The 18,816-nt window shown below is 41.4% G+C and overlaps 1 protein-coding gene across 2 annotated transcripts in view; it reads left to right on the plus strand.

Moving 5' to 3' along the window:
- Positions 1–12,802: 12,802 nt before the first annotated feature.
- Positions 12,803–18,816, plus strand: part of SRFBP1 (serum response factor binding protein 1) — a 75,274-nt gene continuing 69,260 nt past the window's right edge. The window contains exon 1 of one of the 2 annotated variants that reach the window (XM_080637303.1): positions 12,803–12,901. In XM_080637303.1, the coding sequence (XP_080493429.1) occupies positions 12,872–12,901 (30 nt within the window). In that variant the 5' untranslated portion in view covers positions 12,803–12,871. Of the gene's footprint in view, positions 12,902–13,729; positions 13,845–18,816 lie in introns of those variants that run through there. The other variant, XM_080637302.1, reaches the window with a different exon arrangement.

Raw genomic sequence — 18,816 nt, forward strand, 5'->3', positions numbered from 1 at the left:
AAAACAAACCACAACAAACGAACAAACCACCAGCCATTCTGTTATATTCTTATACATTCTGTTTCCAGTTTATTGCATCGTAGACAGGCTTTTATTGCCAAAATGAAAGCTAGACCAAGTTAGAACTGAGATCAGATATATGTAACTTAAGCAATTTGAAAAAAAAAAAAACAAAAAAAAAAAAAACCCACCAAAAAACCCCAGAAAAACAAACTTGACAGAAAACTGTCAGAAAAAAACCAGAAACAAACAAACAAACAGAAAAACCCAGAAAAAACTCAGAAGAGGACACACAGGTACCGAAACTATTTATGCTGTAATGCCATCCATGAGTTTCACATGTTCTAGCATATTCCTCCACTCAGTTTATACAGAAAAGGAAGTCTATGTTCTGAGAAAATTCCATGTCAGAGAATGAAAAATCACTAAACTTCATGAGATTTCCTCTCTGTCCCTTTCTCCAGCCTGCCCATGTGCCTCTGAAAGGCAACCAGGTGTACTCTTCCCAAGTTTTTACCTCCTGAAAACTTATGCACATGCTTTGTCTGACCTCACTGGTCACTTAGAGAATCTACAAATTGAGAATCCACACTCCAATATTCATGAATCCTAGAACACTTGTCTCTTTGTTATATATATATATTTATATATAAAGGTTATTTTCCTAACTGGAAATTTCTGAGATATTCTTTTTAAAACAACTCTGTATTTCTTTTATTCTGATGGTAATACTGTGTCCTGTTTTACCATACTGAATTAAAAGTTAAAGGAGTTTGTTAATGTGCGATTTTGCTAGATTTTCAAAATGAGTCAAATCCCAAAGAAAATTATAATCAAATGATTTCATTATCTCACAAATTAGAAGTAATCACCAGTGGAACAGATTAAGAAATACAAGTTATTTATTGATAGAAAATTTGTATATAAATTTCCAGAAAGGATTATTGTTTTCTCTGAAAACACAACAAAATTGAGGCATAAAGTCAGCACACCATAAGTTTCCTAGAAGCTCAAAAATAAGGAATATCTGTGTCTGTAACATAAATTTTACAGCTGTGATTCCTTTATCATCACTTTCACACCAAACCCATTTTCTACAAATTAAACATAGAAAATAGTGTGTAGCACTGATGTTACTTTATCACTGCAATAAAAATGTATTTGAAGTTAAAAATTTTATATATAAAGTCTTCAGAAATCAGAAAATTATGTCCTATTTTTACTAGTTTCACAGCAAACATTCAACAATTGCTCTGCCATTTGAAAGACACTATGTTTTTCTGTCATTCTTAGTCTTGAAAGCTCAGTATATTCAGTCTTTGCCAAAGGATCACGTTACGTAAACTCTGGGTATATCACATAATGTACTCTTTTGCAATGATACAAAGTGCTTTTAAGTGAAACCATTTTTGCCAGTTGTGCTGGTTCTACAAACTCATAAATTATTAGACTCATTAATTTTTCATCTGTATTTTTCAACTCCATTTACAAAAATATCAAAACACAATTCTGCTAATGCTGCTGCAGTTACAGATTCATCAGGCAGAATTTCCACTACAGACACTTACTCTCGAAGCTACCTTATAAAATTGTGTTTAGGTATAAACATTAGCTTCAGATTGCTTTCTAAGACCAATTGCAAACTATTTCTAGCCAGAACTACATAAAAAAACCCAAACAAACCAAATCAACCCCTCCAAAAAAAAAACAAACCAAAAACCACCAAAAAAAAACAAACCCCCACAAAAACCCAAAGAAATGATGCACTCACCTTTGGAACTTATTACAAATGAGTATTCATTGACTGCACCCGCATGCCTACAGGTAGAACTAATTACTATGAAGTTTCTACAATCCATCTGTTATATGTATCTCCAAATTGACTGTTAATGTACTTTCTTATTCAGTATTGTAACAGATGGCAGGTGAAGACACACAAAGGCATTTTATGAAATATGTATGAGAACATAAAATCCAGAATGCATCTAATATTGCCACTTCTACTCATATTCTTAGCTACCCAAACTTTTTTTAGAACCTCCCTTAGTTATGTAAATGATTATGCTCATAAATATCAGCAGCTGTTTCTTTTAAGCCAGACCAGTGAAAGAAAATGTAAAAGTTCCAAGAACTACTATGAACAAGTAACCACCTTAAGACGACTTATAGTGCATTCTAGACTTCTGTTTGCATTTTTCTATTTTCTTTGGGGAAGAAAAAAAAAAAAAAAACCCCAAACAAAAAACCAAAACAAACCAAAACTGTGATTTTCTTTTCTCAATATAAATTTCATTTACTTTCAGACCAGGATATGAGTAAACAACCCTTTTAAGAAGCTTGGGTTAAAGTGCAACAATCCTTTGCACATTCTGGTAAAAATACCAGAAAGAAATTCAGAAAACTTGCACCAACACAAATTTATTCTAGTATGTCTGTTACCTTCTCGAAACATCAAAACTATCATTAGTATCAACACTGAAACAGGATTCTCAATAATCACCATCTAACAATATTGCACAAATATGTAATTCCAAAGCAGCACTCTTCCAAATTCTGATTATAAAGAACTAATTATCTGAGTTAACAAACTAAGACTTCACCTAAAGTGAGCAGGTTCCACCAGATCACCTTCTTGCCTGTGGAGTTTGACAAGTCCTTTTGACTCCACTCCTACAAGGGAGGAATCCTTTCTGAATTCTGCTCAGCTCACAGACTTAACTCCTAGGATCAGTTCTAAAGGAGAAAAAAACCTGAGAGGCTGATTATTCAGAAGCCTCTTGGAATAGACTACGGGAATCCAACCCCCCAACTATTTTTGTACATGAACCTGATGAAAGATGACATTGACTTAAACATTGGCTTTTAACTACAACACAGAGCATTCAAGAAACACATTGTGATATCTGGAATAAATCACACCTGGTTATGATTTCTGACTTAGGTAGACAGTAAATACTAACTACACTCTTCACATTTCTGAGCTTTTCTTCAAAACCACCACAACAGTATCCATGCCAAGATTTATACTACCAAATGAATTTTTAATTGAGGCATTTAAGTTAAGAATCCAGTTACCCTAGACTTCTATTATCCTCAGCAGAAGATCTTAGATAAGCTCTATTGCTTTCTGGAAGTATCCCTCTGTCGCTCTCTGAAGGAAATGGAAGGGGCAATTCATGCTGATTTGACTCCTGATGAAACAACTTGCCTAAAAGCCTAGCATTGGGTGTGATGAACTTTGGCCTTCAGACTTCTCAATACAGAAAAAATCGTGCTTAAGAAAATCAAATTCTAGAATAAAATTATTTATGAATTGTCAGAGTACAATTAAACTATAATGCTTTGCTTTACATTTTCACATAAGCAATTAATATTACCTTATCTCTGAGTAATCTTTCCTGCTATAATAAATTCAGCAGTCCTCTCAGGAGTGAAAAATACAGGTGTTGCTTTCTATTCCAAACTCACCCCTCAGTAAGACTCCTGTTTCAGCCTGTCTGCCTGCTATCTTTTCCAGTCTAATCATCAATTAGGCTACTACACTAATTCTACTCTTCAGCCATTTCTCCCACATCCTCCCTGAATCAACAATTAATCAACAGTCAATCAAACGCCATCCTTTCAAAAGAAATACACTGGGCATTACAGCCCATATACTGGGCCTTGAATATTCAGATAATATGCCTTGCTGTCTAAGGCATACTGATTTTGCCTTGAAAGTAGTCTCTCATAATCACCCATGGAGCCAATATTCTTCTCAAGGTTTCTGTTCCCACTTCTGTATTACAACTTGTGCCACACTGTAGCATGTGGCCTTGACTTACACAGTTGTGTGCATTGGCACTGTACGCATAGATTATCTTCCTAGATAATTTTCACCTTAACAGCTTTCACTTTGCAGCCCTCCTTCTGCATTAAATATGAGTTTTTTTACTTTCAAGATCTTAATATACTTTCCTAGATACTACTGGCGTCAACAGAAAACTGCATATCAACAGGATCACATTGAGGTGAGGGAGCAAGCAGTGTGAAACCTGAGGTCTGCTTCTCGCTGCTGCTCACAAATGCAAGCAACCGTGCCATAAAGATCACATTCACATGGCTGCTGGACAACTCAAAGCAAAACAAGCCAGAGCCTGTTTCAAATATGGGCAAACAGCATTTGAAATGGGAGAACAGCACTTTTGTGTCCATACTGTGTATTTACAAGGTAGTATAAAAAGGAGACCAACAATACACTAAAATGCATTAAACTAGGAAACACAAGAAGGCAATAATCCTGTGTGGAAAACCAACTATTATATGCTCTTCTTTCTCTGTCAGAATGATGTCAGAATTACCTTAATACTTTGAAGAATTTCAATTTCTTAGTGTTATTTGAAAAAAACCCCATATCAAATGTATTTTGAAATAGGCTTTTTTACTGCCTTAGAAAGGTTATTAAAATGCTGACACCTTTCTCTCAAGAAGTTTTGCTCTATGCTTTTGTGATTACTCCCACCATTCTGGAATACCTTTCAATAGCAAGTTCAGTCGAGTAAGTTATCAGGATCAACTGCTTGTAAAGCAGTTGCAAAACCTGCTATATCTGACAATGTTATTCCTTCTGTAGAGTGTTTCTAGACTCTCCTGTATTTAAGATTTTAAACTTTTACGAAGTCTTAGCACACCATATAAAAAGGATTACACTTAACTTGCAAAATGCTTCCCATTTAAGTTTTGTGTACATATTCTTAACACACAGTATGTTATGTCTGAGCCCAGTTATAGCTGCATCTTATTCCAGTGAAGGCAACATGCTGCAGAATGCTAGTGTTATTATTTCCATAAGCATGTATTTTGTGAATGCCATGTAGTTGCTACAGTAGGGGTGATTTAATGATATTAATTCACACCAAAAATCCAGTGAATATGCTCTTCAGGAAAAGATGCCAGAAAATACAACTGACCTTGGTTTTAACATGTTAACAAACCACACACAGTGAACCTGGTTAATAATTGAATTTTCATATCAAAATGTGAATCATTTACATAACAAAAATATTGAAATATATCTATTTAAAAAATCCTTGGTAGTCCATAAAACTGTTCATGAAATTAGTTATTTTGACTACTACAACAGAATAGAAAAACTGGTCCTTGTTATTGCAGACTTATTTTTCTTACTTCCTCACTTCTAAAAACTGTTGTGTCTTCCTACATGCTTAATGGCTACTGCCTTAGTTATGCTCTTCACTGAAATTCAACATGCTTCAATCCTAAGTGATCACATCACCCTGTTACTAAAGAAGCAGAATTAACTTTGATGTTGCTTCCTACTTAGCATTCCTTCAATATTCAGCCACACTGCAAGCACTTAAATTTCAAAAATATTTTTGGGTTAATATTTTAATGTATATGAAAAGCAGCCTAAAAAGATGATCTTGTGGTGAACTCCAGCCTGGAACATGAAATTTGAATGTGTAATGCACACTGTTTTCTTCTGCAACCCATCACTTAATAATACCTATATCCTACATTTTCCTTTTATAAGATGCAGTTTCAGTACTTCACCTGGCTATTTCAGTTGCTTGTTGTGTGATGCTGAATTTTTCTCTTACATATGTAGAGAGCTAAGTAAAAAACACGATGGTAATGTCAGCTAGATCTTTGAAGCTTTATTATAATTAAAAAAAAAAATAATTTCCAATAAAAGAAAGGAGCAAGTCCTGAACAGATGCCTTGGTATCAGCAAAAAGAAACACCTCTGAGAAAAGTCAGATGACAAGCTGCTACAAATCATAGAACATCTTCTGGCTTTGTGGTCCTCAATGTCTAGTAAACATTATCAGCACTTGCATTCTGTGAAACTTCTAAAATTCTTAAAATTGGTTCACAAAACATGAACAATTAATTGAAATTCCTAGGATATACTTATTGGCATTTTCAACACAAAACTCACTTAACGCATATTTCATTAAATCTGTACTGTGCATATGAGTGCAAGTGTCTGCAACAATCACACATTTCAGTAAGTACTCCAAAAACAGAATCATAGAATAGTTAGGGTTGGAAAGGACCTTAAGATCATCAAGTTTCAACCCCCCTGCCATGGGCAGGGACACCTCACACTAAACCATGTCACCCAAAGCTTCATCCAACCTAACCTTGAACACCGTCAGGGATGGAGCATTCACAGCTTCCCTGGGCAACCCATTCCAGTGCCTCAACACCCTCACAGTAAAGAATTTCTTCCTTAGATCCAATCTAAACTTCCTTTGTTTAAGTTTGAACCCATTATCCCTTGCCCTGTCACTACAGTCCCTAATGAAGAGTCCATCCCCAGAATCCTTGTAGGCCCCCTTCAGATACTGGAAGACTGCTATGAGGTCTCCATGCAGCCTTCTCCTCTCCAGGCTGAACAGCCCAAACTTTCTCAGCCTCTTTTCATATGGGAGGTGCTCCAGTCCCCTGATCATCCTCGTGGCCCTCCTCTGGGACTTGCTCCAACAGTTCCATGTCCTTTCTATGTTGAGGACACCAGAACTGCACCCAATACTCCAAGTGAGGTCTCACGAGAGCAGAGTAGAGGGGCAGGATCACCTCCTTCAACCTGCTGGTCACGCTCCTCTTGATGCAGCCCAGGATATGGTTGGCTTTCTGGGCTGCGAGCGCACACTGCTGGCTCATGTTCATTTTCTCATCGACCAACACCCCCAAGTCCTACTCCGCAGGGCTGCTCTTAATCTCTTCTTTGCCCAACCTGTAGCCGTGCCTGGGATTGCTCTGACCCAGGTGTAGGACCTTGCACTTGGCATGGTTAAACTTCATAAGGTTGGCATCAGCCCACCTCACAAGCATGTCGAGGTCCCTCTGGATAGCATTCCTTCCTTCCAGTGTGTCAACTGAACCACACAGCTTGGTGTCATCGGCAAACTTGCTGAGGGTGCACTCAATCCTACTGTCCATGTCACCCACGAAGATGTTGAGCAAGACTGTTCCCAATACCGATCCCTGAGGGACACCACTCATTACTGCTCTCCAACCGGACATGGAGCCATTGACCACAACTCTTTGCGTGCGGCCATCCAGCCAGATCTTTATCCACCGAGTGGTCCATCTATCAAATTGATGTCTCTCCAATTTTGAGACAAGGATGTCGTGTGGGACAGTGTCAAAGGCTTTGCACAAGTCCAGGTAGATGATGTCAACTGCTCTGCCCCTGTCCCATCGGTTTCGTAGCCCCATCATAGAAGGCCACCAAATTGGTCAGGCAGGATTTCCCCTTAGTGTAGCCATACTGGCTGTCACCAACCACCTCCTTGTTTTTCATGTGCCTTAGCATGCCTTCTAGGAGAATCTGCTCCAAGATTTTGCCAGGCACAGAAGTGAGACTGACTGGTCTGTAATTTCCTGGGTCATCCATTTTCCACTTCTTGAAAATGGGGGTTATATTTCCCTTTTTCCAGCTGTCAGGAACTTCACCTGACTGCCATGATTTTTCAAATATGATGGCCAGTGGCTTAGCAACTTCATTTGACAGCTCCTTCAGGACCCGTGGATGGATTTCATCAGGTCCCATGGACTTCCGTACTTTCAGGTTCTTAATATGCTCTCAAACCAGATCTTCTTCTACAGCAGGCCTAGGGTCTTCATGCTCACAGTCCCTGCGTCTGCCTTCCAAGACTTGGGTGGCGAGGTCAGACCATTTGCCAGAGAAGACTGACACAAAGAAGTCATTAAGAACCTCAGCCTTCTCCAAATCCAGGGTAGCCAGTTCTCCTGATAGCTTCTGGAGGGGTCCTACGTTGTCCCTAGTTTGTCTTTTATTCACTATGTACCTATAGAATCCCTTCCTGTTATCCTTCACATCCCTAGCCAAGTTTAATTCTAACTGGGCCTTAGCTTTCCTAACCTGGTCCCTAGCTTCCCAGACAACATCCCTCTATTATTCTCAGGCCGCCTGTCCCTGCTTCCACCTTCTATAAGCCTCTTTTTTCCTTCAAATTTTCCTGAGCAGCTCCTTATCCATCCAAGGAGGTCTCCTGGCCATCCTGCTGCACTTCCTTCTAGCTGGGATGCAACACTCCTGAGCTTGTAGCAGGTGATCCTTGAATATCAACCAACAGTCTTGGGCCCCCCTTGCCCTCTAGGGCTATATCCCATGGAACCTTACTAAGCAGGCTCCTGAAGAGGCCAAAGTCTGCTCTCTTGCAGTCCAGGGCAGTGAGCTTGCTGCACGCTCTTCTCACTGTCCTGAGGATCTCGAATTCGACCATCTCGTGATCGCTGCAACCAAGGCTGCCTTGGAGTGTCACATTTCCAACCAGCCCTTCCCTGTTGGTGAGCACGAGGTCAAGCATGGCACCTCTCCTTGTCGGCTCCTCTATTACTTGCAGAAGGAAGTTGTCTTCCACACAATCGAGGAACCTCCTGGATTGCTTGTGCTGGGCCGTACCGTCCCTCCAACAGATGTCAGGCTGGTTGAAGTCTCCTATGAGAACAAGGGCCTGTGAGCGTGAGGCTTTTCCTATCTGTTTGTAGAGTGCTTCATCTGCAGATTCCTCTTGATCAGGCGCTCTATAACAGATCCCCACAGTAATGTCTCCCATCGCTGTTCTCCCTTTAACCCTTGACCCACATACGCTCTGTTGACTGCTCACCTGTCCCCAGACACAGTTCCATACTCTCCAGCCTATCCCTAACATAAATAGCAACTCCCCCTCCCCATCTGCCGGGCCTGTCTTTTCTAAAGAGCCTGTAACCTTCCACTCCAACACTCCAGTCGTAGGAGCCATCCCACCATGTTTCTGTGATGCCTATTATATCATACTCCCGCAGTCGTGCACACATCTCTAATTCCTCGTTTGCTCTCCATGCTATGGGCGTTTGTATAGAGGCATCTGAGCCGAGCTCCAAATGAAGCCGGCTCGTTGGCTGGAGCGGCAGGAATATCTCTGCATCGCTCCGAGCATTTATTGTAGGTGCTGGCAACTGACTGGGTGTGTTGGGATGGAACAATGCCCCCCTCCCCCAACACATCTTGTTTAAAGCAACCTTGACCAGCCTGGCAAGCCTCCTACCAAAACCGCTCTCCCCCTTCTTTATCAGAGCAGCTCCACCAGACCCCAGTAGACCTGGCCTACAAACTTGGGTCCCGTGTTCAATACACCCAAACCCCTGACTATGGCACCACCCTTTTAACCATTTATTAACCTGGCCAATCCTCCTAGCTTTTTGAAGGTCCTCCCCTGTATCCTGGAGAATTGACGAAAAGACTATCTGAGGTCCAGAGCCCCTAACCACCTCTCCTAGGCCTCTGTAGTCCTTCTTTATGTTCTCCAGGCTACTGCTATCAACATCACTAGCACTCACGTGGATCACTAGAAGTGGATAATAGCTAGTGGGACTCACTAGAGCAGGCAGCCTCTCTGCAACATCCCTGATCCGTGCCCCAGGTAGGCAACACACCTCCCTTGAGACTGCTGTCAAATGAGTGCTTCTGTCCCTTTCAAAGCAGAGTCCCCTACCACTATGATCCGTCACTTCTTCCTGGCAGCACCAGTAGAGATCCTCTTTAGCAGTGCATCCGCTGGTTGTTTCTGGTGCGAGTGTGTTTCCTCCTTAGCCCCCTGCAGGACAGCAAAGTGATTCTGGATGGGGACAACAGATTTAGGAGGACCCCTTGCTTTTAATTGTCCTCTTCCTCCTTTTTTTGTTGGGTTTTTTTGTTACTGTTTCCCAGCTTCCTGGGTTAACAGCCTCCTTCTCTCCTCCATGAGCTTCAGGGGACGCTTAAGGCCCCTGCACAGTTTAGGCCTGGAGCAAGCAGTGCTGCTTCCTCTCAGCTTCCCTGACATCTTGCAGCCTATTAACAGCATCCTGCAGCTCAGCCACCTGCTGCAGGAGGACCTCCACCAGGGAGCACTGAGTGCAGCCCTGCCCATTGGGCACCCTCTCCTCAGGAGACCAGTGCAGGCACTCTCTACACTCCGAGCTCTGCACTGCAGCCTCCCCTCTCATCGGCTCTGTCTGGGTGCCTATGCTGGCCACCGCCGGGGCAGTCAGGGCAGAGCTCCCAGCCCGGGCCCTGGTCATGCAATGAGTACTCACCATCCTGCTCACCTGCCCGTGCAAACTGCCTCGACCTGCCCTGCTCACTGCGCTCCTGGTCGCTCGCGCTCCCTGGGGCAGGTTTTGTCAATATGACTTATATGCACGCCCTCTGGGATCAAGGCCAGACATAGCTGCAAGAGAGTGTGCACAGCTGCTGCTACATCACATAAGCCTGGAGAGTGCCAAGTCCAAGGAAGAGAAATGGGACCCTGTCATAACCCCCATTTTCCTTGAATAGCTTACCACTCTGACTCCTCTGTATTGTTCTGCAACATATTATGTCCTATAAATACATGCTGCCCTGCCACGTGCACACACAAGCAGCTATTCTCAAAGCGGAGAAGACGGTCCGGAAAAATAAGTTCAAACACTGAAAAAGCATGCCAAAATATCTGAGTGAAATACTGACATGAAAGGAAGAAAGGTCAGAACAAAGCATCAAAGTATGAAAGTGTTATATGGGGCAATGCCTCAGAGCATACTGGCTGTGACAAGGTGACAAGAAAATCTTAGAATGAATTTAAGTCTAAAATGCAGTACGAGAAAAAGCATATGAAACAGCCATGGCGCACAGTGATTCTAAACTCTGGAAGCCACTGAAGTTTAAAAACGTGAAGCCAAAAAAATACGCATTTTCATCAGTGACTAAGTAACAAAAAACCAAAACTGTTGGATGAAGAAAGGTCACAAGTATCTCATCAGAGTCCATGAGAAACTTCCAAACCAAGTAATTTCAGTGTCCAGAGGAAATGGAAAGAAAAATTGAAGTTAGGACCCAACAGGCTGCACAGACAGAGAACAACTCTAATTGATACGAGGCCAGGCTGACACTGGTTGGAGTCAGAACCGCAGCTGGCTCCCTGGCCCTGCTTTTGTCTTTGTCTTTGTTAAAGTGTGCAACAGAATTTAAGACTTGCATATCTAGGAATTAGTTTTGCACGAAACATTAAGACAAAGGGAAGCACCTCTTTATTTTCCTTGCAAGATCTTTCCTTACTGAGTTTCTGATTCCAATTTTACACTCAGTGTGTACAAATACAATCTAGATATAATATTCTTAATTATTTTAAAATATACTGATGGTATTGAGTGTATCACATCCAATACTGCAGCATATGCAGACATAATCAAAAGATGCTACTTCTCATGTAGAACACTATAGCTGCTTACCACCAGTGGTACTACAGTGGTGGTCTGCTGAGTAGGTAGGTTGGGCACAACTGCTCAAGTCAGAGTTTTTCCAAATCAGCAGCTGTCATAAATATCCTTTACCTTCCATTAGAGCCAAAGCGTTCCCGTCAACTGAAATTCTGTTAACCTGAAATACAGCTCCAGTTGAAAACAGCAGTACTACATTATGAAGGGATGGGTTCAAAGTAGTTCCTGTTAGCTCTTTATCGATCCAAATGAAACCCAGACAGCTACCAAGCAATCAATACCACTTTTTGAAACATCCTCAATGTTTCAGAACTTAGAAGTTTTACCTTGATGGACTAGTTTGGCCTGATCCCACTTGCATGCGAGACTGGATAAAAGTCACAGCCAAACGTGATTTAGCTGCAATTAATTTACAGGAGATGCCCGAGCACCACTTAGAAATCAAACATTAACATATAACAAGATCTAAATGCTAGATCCTGCAGACAAAATGCACCACAGAGGCAGCTGACGACAGCTGTATTCGTTTATACTCAGATTTCAAAGCAGAATCATTCCAAGCACAACAGTGCCACCCAGGGACCAGCTCATCGTTGGTGCACAACCGAAGAATTCCCTGAAACTGATTTTATTAAAACAAAATGGGTTTACATTTAAAACGATTTCATCAAATATTTTTAAATATTATCTCAGTTCTTGTGAACACTGCAATAATTAGAAACTTTAAACAATAACTGATTCATTCTCTAGAGATGCCAAGACCTGTTTACATTTAGCCATGAGTTCTACAAGATAAAAAAACACCTGTAAGAGTTTAAATCAGAGTCATAGAATTGGGCTTGGGTTGGAAGGCACCTTAAAAATTACCTAGTTCCAACCCCCTGCCATGGTTGCTCAACAGGTCCTTCTAGCACAACAAACTGGAAATAACGAGGAAACGCCCTGATGAAACTTCGCCAAACTTCTCAGACTTCGACCGAGCCCAACCTCAGCCCCTATTCACCACAGCTACTTAAAATGAGCTGTACGTGTCGAATTTTACAGAGCTAAACCTTTCTTTCTGCGCCAAGCGGGCCCTGCCTTCTGCACGGACGGAAAAATCAGTCTGGAAACTCTAAAGCGGTTTGGAAAGGGAAGCTGCCTCGTGTCACGGGGAAAAGGGGGCTACTAGGGAAGAAGCCTGGAAGCGCGGCACCATTTCCCGAATCCTCCTGCGCTCTTTTCCAAGCTGGTCCCGCGGCGGCAGCTGCAAGGCGAGAAAACGGCGATCCCGGGCTCCTGCTGATGGACGCCAGATTTGGCTGCCGCTCTCAGGCGAGCCGACGCGCCGGCAGAATGGACTGACAATTGCCGCTGCGATCTCCGCCGGCCGCCTCAGCCGGGCACTGGGGCGGGGCGCGGGGCGGCCGCCCCAGGGCCGACCGCGGAGGCGGGGTCGGAGGACCGAGGTCTCCGAGACGTCGCCTAGAGCGGCGGTTTCACCATCGAGTTTCTGCTTGGAGGGGCGTCGCTGCTGCCTTCGCGGCGCATGCGCATAGTTTCGCTTGGCGCAGCCGGTGCGACTGCGTGTGGGAAGCGTGGCGGGGTGGTGGAAGCTGGGTGGGTAGCGGCTGGTGCTATGGCCACCGTGCTGAACCTCAACAACGAGGTGAGTGAGACACCTTTCCCCGCCTCCTCTGGTGCGCCTGCCGGGAGGGGAGGCGCTGCCCAGGTGGAGGCTGCGGCGCGTGGAGGGGCCCGGGGCACTGGGAGGGGGAGGTAGAGGCAGAGCTGGGCGGCGGTGTGTGCGAGTGAGCCGGGCCGGGCCGACCCTCCCCAGAGCCCGCGTGGCTGCCTGGAGCGGGGAGGAAGGCACCGGTGCGGTCCCTGCCGCTGCTGTCGCCATGTGGCCTAAGCTGGCTGCCGCCTACCCCTGGGAAGGCCTGCGCAGTGTGCTGGCTCTCGGCGGCAGGTCTGTGTGATAAGAGTAAAGATCTGCCTTACGAAGATAAACTACCTTTAGAGAGGCGCTACCCACTGGTCGACATGTGTGCTTCGCTTCAGCATCCTGAAATTGAGTATGGTATCGTTATCGTATCGTGTCACGTCTTACCGCGTTCTCACTGAAGTTTTGCAGGTGATTCTAGTAGACCTACCAAAGTCTCAGTAGCCTGTCTCCTGGATAGCAAACATACGGTGTTGCCCTATTGCTTTGGAGGTGCTGTTAATGGCAAATGAACGGATTAGAGTTACCTTTTTCCATTTCTGTTAGAAGTCTGATGTTTCATATTTCTTTCAGATTTTTTTATCCTGCTCTATACTGTGAATTAGTTAGGTGTATTTAACTTGTGATGGGTTTTGACTACACATTTGCAAATAATAGTGTATGGTAAGTCTGACACAACTAAACCAGCCTCTTTAAACTGTTGCTGCGATACCTGAAGAGTAGATTTCAGTCATGTTGAGTATGTGTTGTATCAATTTCTGCAGATGGCATTGTGGACTTCCAGGATTCCTAGATAATTTATTGTATGGTTAAAGTTGCTGTTTGTCATCAGCAGAATCAAAATGACAGATTATACAAGCATGCTCGGTTTCTACTTATTTTTAAGGTAAGTTTCATATTCTAGGCATGTAATAACTCGAAGAGAGATTGACTTGCTAGTCAAGGATTAAGTGAGAGGTAGCCTGTTTGTCAGAAAAAAATGTAGTTTGATATTACATAAAATACAGGTATATTATAAACTTTTGGTACTTGCTATTAGAAGTGTAAGGTCAAATGTGAGTGATTTAATATTGAAGTGCGCCAGTGAATCATCAAAGAAAAAGGCATTTTTGTCTTTTTCCATAAAAAAACATTTGTTGTTGAAGCTGAGATTTTATTTTTTTTATTGACCACGTTCAGGTGGTGATTCATGGTCTTTCACCAAAGAGATACTCGGGTAACAAGGGATTAGGACAGGAGTATTATTTGACTGAGGAGTGACCAAACAGTCTTTCAGAAAGAGATAGAATACAATGAGTTTCTGTACAAAAGACTGAAAAAATTGGTAAGGACAGTGAGGACGCTGTTCCTTCTCATAGTTCAAGCACCACCTTATCCTAAGAGGAAACTGAAAGTAAGTTCTTAGGTTTTCTGGAGGTGGAAGTTTTCATCAGAGCTTGGTTAAAAAGTAGGCACTCTCTAATAAGAAGTCCATCTGAGATGTGTAAGGTAGTACAGAGACTGAAATTATGGATGCCACCTCATCGAGAAAGACAGAAGGTCAGGCTGGCTAAGAGTATGATGGAGGCCTCATGTGACTAGGTTAAACAATTTCACACCTATATCTTCTCATAAGCACCACAGCTGTATTAATTACTACAGTGATTAGTCATAATACATAAAATACTTTCTTTACAAATACCTGGATATCTGCTGTTTATTTATTAGTGAGATGCCTTTAAAGAATATATTTTACTGTGTTGTGGTTTAAGCCCACCTGATAACTCAGAATCATGCAGCTGCTTGCTCACGCCCCCCTTTTTTCCCCACCATGCTTCTAGAGGGATGGGGAGGAGAATCAAAAGCATGTAACTCCCACTTGTACAGTCCAGTAACTAAGGTATAACTCAAAACTACTACTGCTACCACCCATAATAGTAATGATAATGGAAATAACAAGGGGAAAGAATACAATTGCTCACCACCTGCCCACCAATAAGCAGCCTGACCTGAGCAGCGATCCGAGCCTTCTGGATAACTCCCCCCAGTTTATATACTGGGCATTACGTGCTGTGGTATAGGATACCTTTTTGGGTAGTTTGGGTCAGGTGTCCTGTCTCTGCTTCCTCCTGGCTTCCTGTGCCCCTCCTCACTGGCAGAGCATGAGACTGACAACGTCTGTGGTTGGAGTAAATATTACGAAGCAATAACTAAAAACATCGGTGTTATCAGCATTGTTCTCAGGCTAAAGTCGAAAACACAACACTGCACCAGCTACTGAGGAGAAAAATGAGTGCTACTGCTGAACCCAGGACTTACTGCTAAGAAATATTTATCTTCTTCTGATAAAGGTGAAATGGAATTTGAGCATAAATAAAGTAGGGATTTTAGAAAGTCTAATGTTTTAAACAATTTTATTTAGTGTTCTTCCAGTTTGCTAAAGGGAAGATTTACTGTAATTATAAAGTGGCCCTATTAAGGTGCACTTTTAGCATTCTGCAGTCAACCAATACTAGGCACCCTACAGATTTCTTACCCCATTAGGCCATATAAAATAGGCATGATGGTACTTGTTGCAGGAGGAACTTCGTCACCCTTGTATAGCTGATAACTTGTTTGTCTTAGCTGGATTTACGGTAGTTCTGTGTCAGGCCTTGTAAATTCATCTGTATTATATTTTAATTCTGGTTTTAATTCAGGTTTTAATTCTGGCAAAAGCATACTTCTGCACTTAACTAATATAATGAGCTATAATGGTCTGTTGTATGAGGATGACAGGTTTCAAGATTTTTTTACCAGTTCATATTTTGTTTACAGGAAGAACAAATAGCTTGAGACCAGCGTTTCTCAGTAACAAACCGTTGTCTTGATAAATCTTTTAAGTCAAATTACCTTCATTTTCCTTACTTCCTGTTATGTATTTGATACCAGTAACTAAGAAAACAAATAGTTACAAGTGTCCAAAACTTACTTGTTCCAGAGTGTGTACAGCATTCCTATAATCTGTATTGTCCTAGGAAAAAGTTGCACAGCGTCTGCTTTGTACAGGTAAGATATACTTAGCTTATTTCTGAAGGGGAAGGATAATTACTTACCATTTGAGTAGGTAGCATCAGTTCAGTTTAAATCAATGGCAGGAGTTGTTCTGGTGTTACTGTCCTGGTAAAAACAAGCAAAAAAACCTCTCACACTCTTAATGGAAAGTTTTGTTAGTACAATGTAAAAATCAAGCCTTTGATTCCAGTATTATAATGAAGTAGAGTGCATATGTGTTTTGAAATTAATGGACACTTAAAAGGGTGATGCTTTAACTTGCCACCAATGAAACTTCAGAGTTGAATATTATGAAAAATTATCGTTTGATTAAAGAGTAGTGCCTCCATGAAGCAGCGTGCTCCCAACTGTAGTGATCTAATGCAAAGACTGAAAATGTCATACTCTTTAGGTGGCTGTATGAATGGGATCTGAAATTCCTGTACAGTGGTAAGCATACTGGATAAAAATAAGAGTGAATTGCAGTTGTTGTGATGAGGTAAAATAAACCAAAAAAGTATAAGAAATCATTAATAATTATTCTGCTGTTCTCAGAATAATTAGTTTAGGCATTCTGTTCATAATTTATCTTTCCATGAAAAGTTGCTTATATTGGTGTAACAGCTTCAGAAACTCACATTATCTCCATTTTAACAAAATGTATTGTGCCAAAAGTGCATGAATCTTCCTTTTCTCTAGTTGCATGTATAGCTAGGTGATAACAGAAAAAAGCAAGACTTTGACAGTACCAGTGTTTGGCAAGGTCCAGTAATTTTAAGAAGCCATCATCTTCCTGCTGGCAAATAATGTGGTACAGTTTCAGTTTGACTGCAAGACTGAAAAATTAGGATTGGAAAAGAGTTAAAAAGCGCAAATGTTTTTGTAATTTGGACATCCCAATTCCTGTATGGCATTACTGCATTTTTATTTCTGTACCCAAGGAAGAGTGGGATGAGAGGTGGGGAAAAGTAAAGACCACACTAAGCTAGAACAAAGTGGAATAGTGAAGACTAGAGTTTTTGAAAAGGAAGAGGAAAATGCAGTATTTTTTACCATTTTCTACTTATCACGTTCTTTTCTACAAAGGAAGCATAACTTGTGGAATAAAAATGTTTGATTTTGCAATTATTATGTATTCATAGAATCATAGACTGGTTTGAGTTGTAAGGGATCTTAAGATCATAGAATCATAGAATAGTTAGGGTTGGAAAGGACCTGAAGATAATCTAGTTCCAACCCGCCTGCCATGGGCAGGGAGGCCTCACGGTAGACCGTGTCCCCCAAGGCTCTGTCCAGCCTGGCCTTTCCATGCTGCCAGGGGTTCACTGCATATGATCAGTGATTTTGCAGGGTTTGTATTGAGCCTAATTGTATTGTCATCTGGTATTCAATTTTATAATTTAGGCTGAAGGATTTTTTTTTTTTTTAAACTATTTTTGTATATGTTTCCTATTTTAAAAAGCTTTCTAAATTTTCAGGTGTCTTGTCACGGAATAGCTTTGGAAGTTAAACTTTTCTGGAAATGCTAGGTGGCAGCACATAATCATCAGCTGCCATGGATAAGGGAAGTGTAAAGGGAGTTAGCTCAGTTCATGTTTAATGTGAAAAATGATTGTTGTTGATCAGCAATATACAGTTGGGGGGCAGGGTTTGGTTGGGTTGGTTTTTTGGTTTGTTTTTTTTTGTTAATTTTAGAACCTGTACTTCTTAAATGATGTTGTTCTGTTTTTACAGTCATACTCTGCCACCAATATTATATGTTTACAACAGTTACCTCTCTGCCCTGCTTTTTTCATTTCTTTGTTTTAATTAAATTCTGCTTGTGACTAACTCAGGGAATTAAGCTGCAGAAGCCCATGAAGCTAATGCAAATTATACCTGTATGAATTGTTCTAAAAATAAGTGTTCTAATGTGTGTCTACCTAAGTGCTGTAACGGCTGAAGCTGAATATTAGTAAGGTATCATATTATGTAAAGCAAATTTAAATTTTCAGAGTTTTTTGTGTGTGTGGACATACAAATTCAGTTTGCTAAACTTGTTCGGGAATGGAATTGGTATCAGATGAATTTTTCTCTTGAATTTATATTTAATAGTCAGTTGCATGCATCCAGATTAATTTCTCTCTATAAAAGATGTATGGATCTCTTGCAGAATTAGAAAAAATTGAACTTTATTTACAAAGCTTTGGGGTTGAGAAAATTAAAACTGAAGTCTACAAAATGCTTGTCAGCCACAATTAGAGTATTCTCTGGTTTTGTTTGGTTTTTTTTTTTTCCCCTAAAAGGTAGAGTGAAGATACATTTTATCTTCAGAGCAGTATGTGCGCACACACATTTTTCAGTTGACTAAACAAAGCGCAGATTTCAAAAATGTGGGGAGCTTAATAATGAAGCTAAGGGTGGGGGATTCCAATCAGGTAGTGGTTTGGGTCCTGACACTTTGTGTTGTGATGCTCAGGCCCTTTTACTCTTCAGATTTAGCACTGCATCCTGACCCAGTTTGCAATTTAGATGAATGACATAATCAGAAAGCAATCTGGACATGTGGCTGAGGATTTAGGCTTGCGTACAGCAAAGTCAAAGATGAATTGTATGGCTGATTATGGAAAAAAAAAAAAACAGAAGAAAGCCATGGGAAATAACCTTAACTTATGAAGAAAACTGACGTACAGTCTCTTAAAGTCTGAAATGGCAGTCCAGGTTTTATCTGTAACTGTGAAACTTACCATAGTGCAACCAGAAGTAAATGTGTATTTGTAGATGCTTGTATAAAGCTTGGGTTGGCCTGGTGTAGCATGGGTAGGTGTTGTGTTTGTCATTAGGTGGTCAAACACAGCTAAGATAAC

This window comes from Psittacula echo (genome assembly GCF_963264785.1).
Source record: "Psittacula echo genome assembly, chromosome: Z".
NCBI lineage: Eukaryota > Metazoa > Chordata > Aves > Psittaciformes > Psittacidae > Psittacula > Psittacula echo.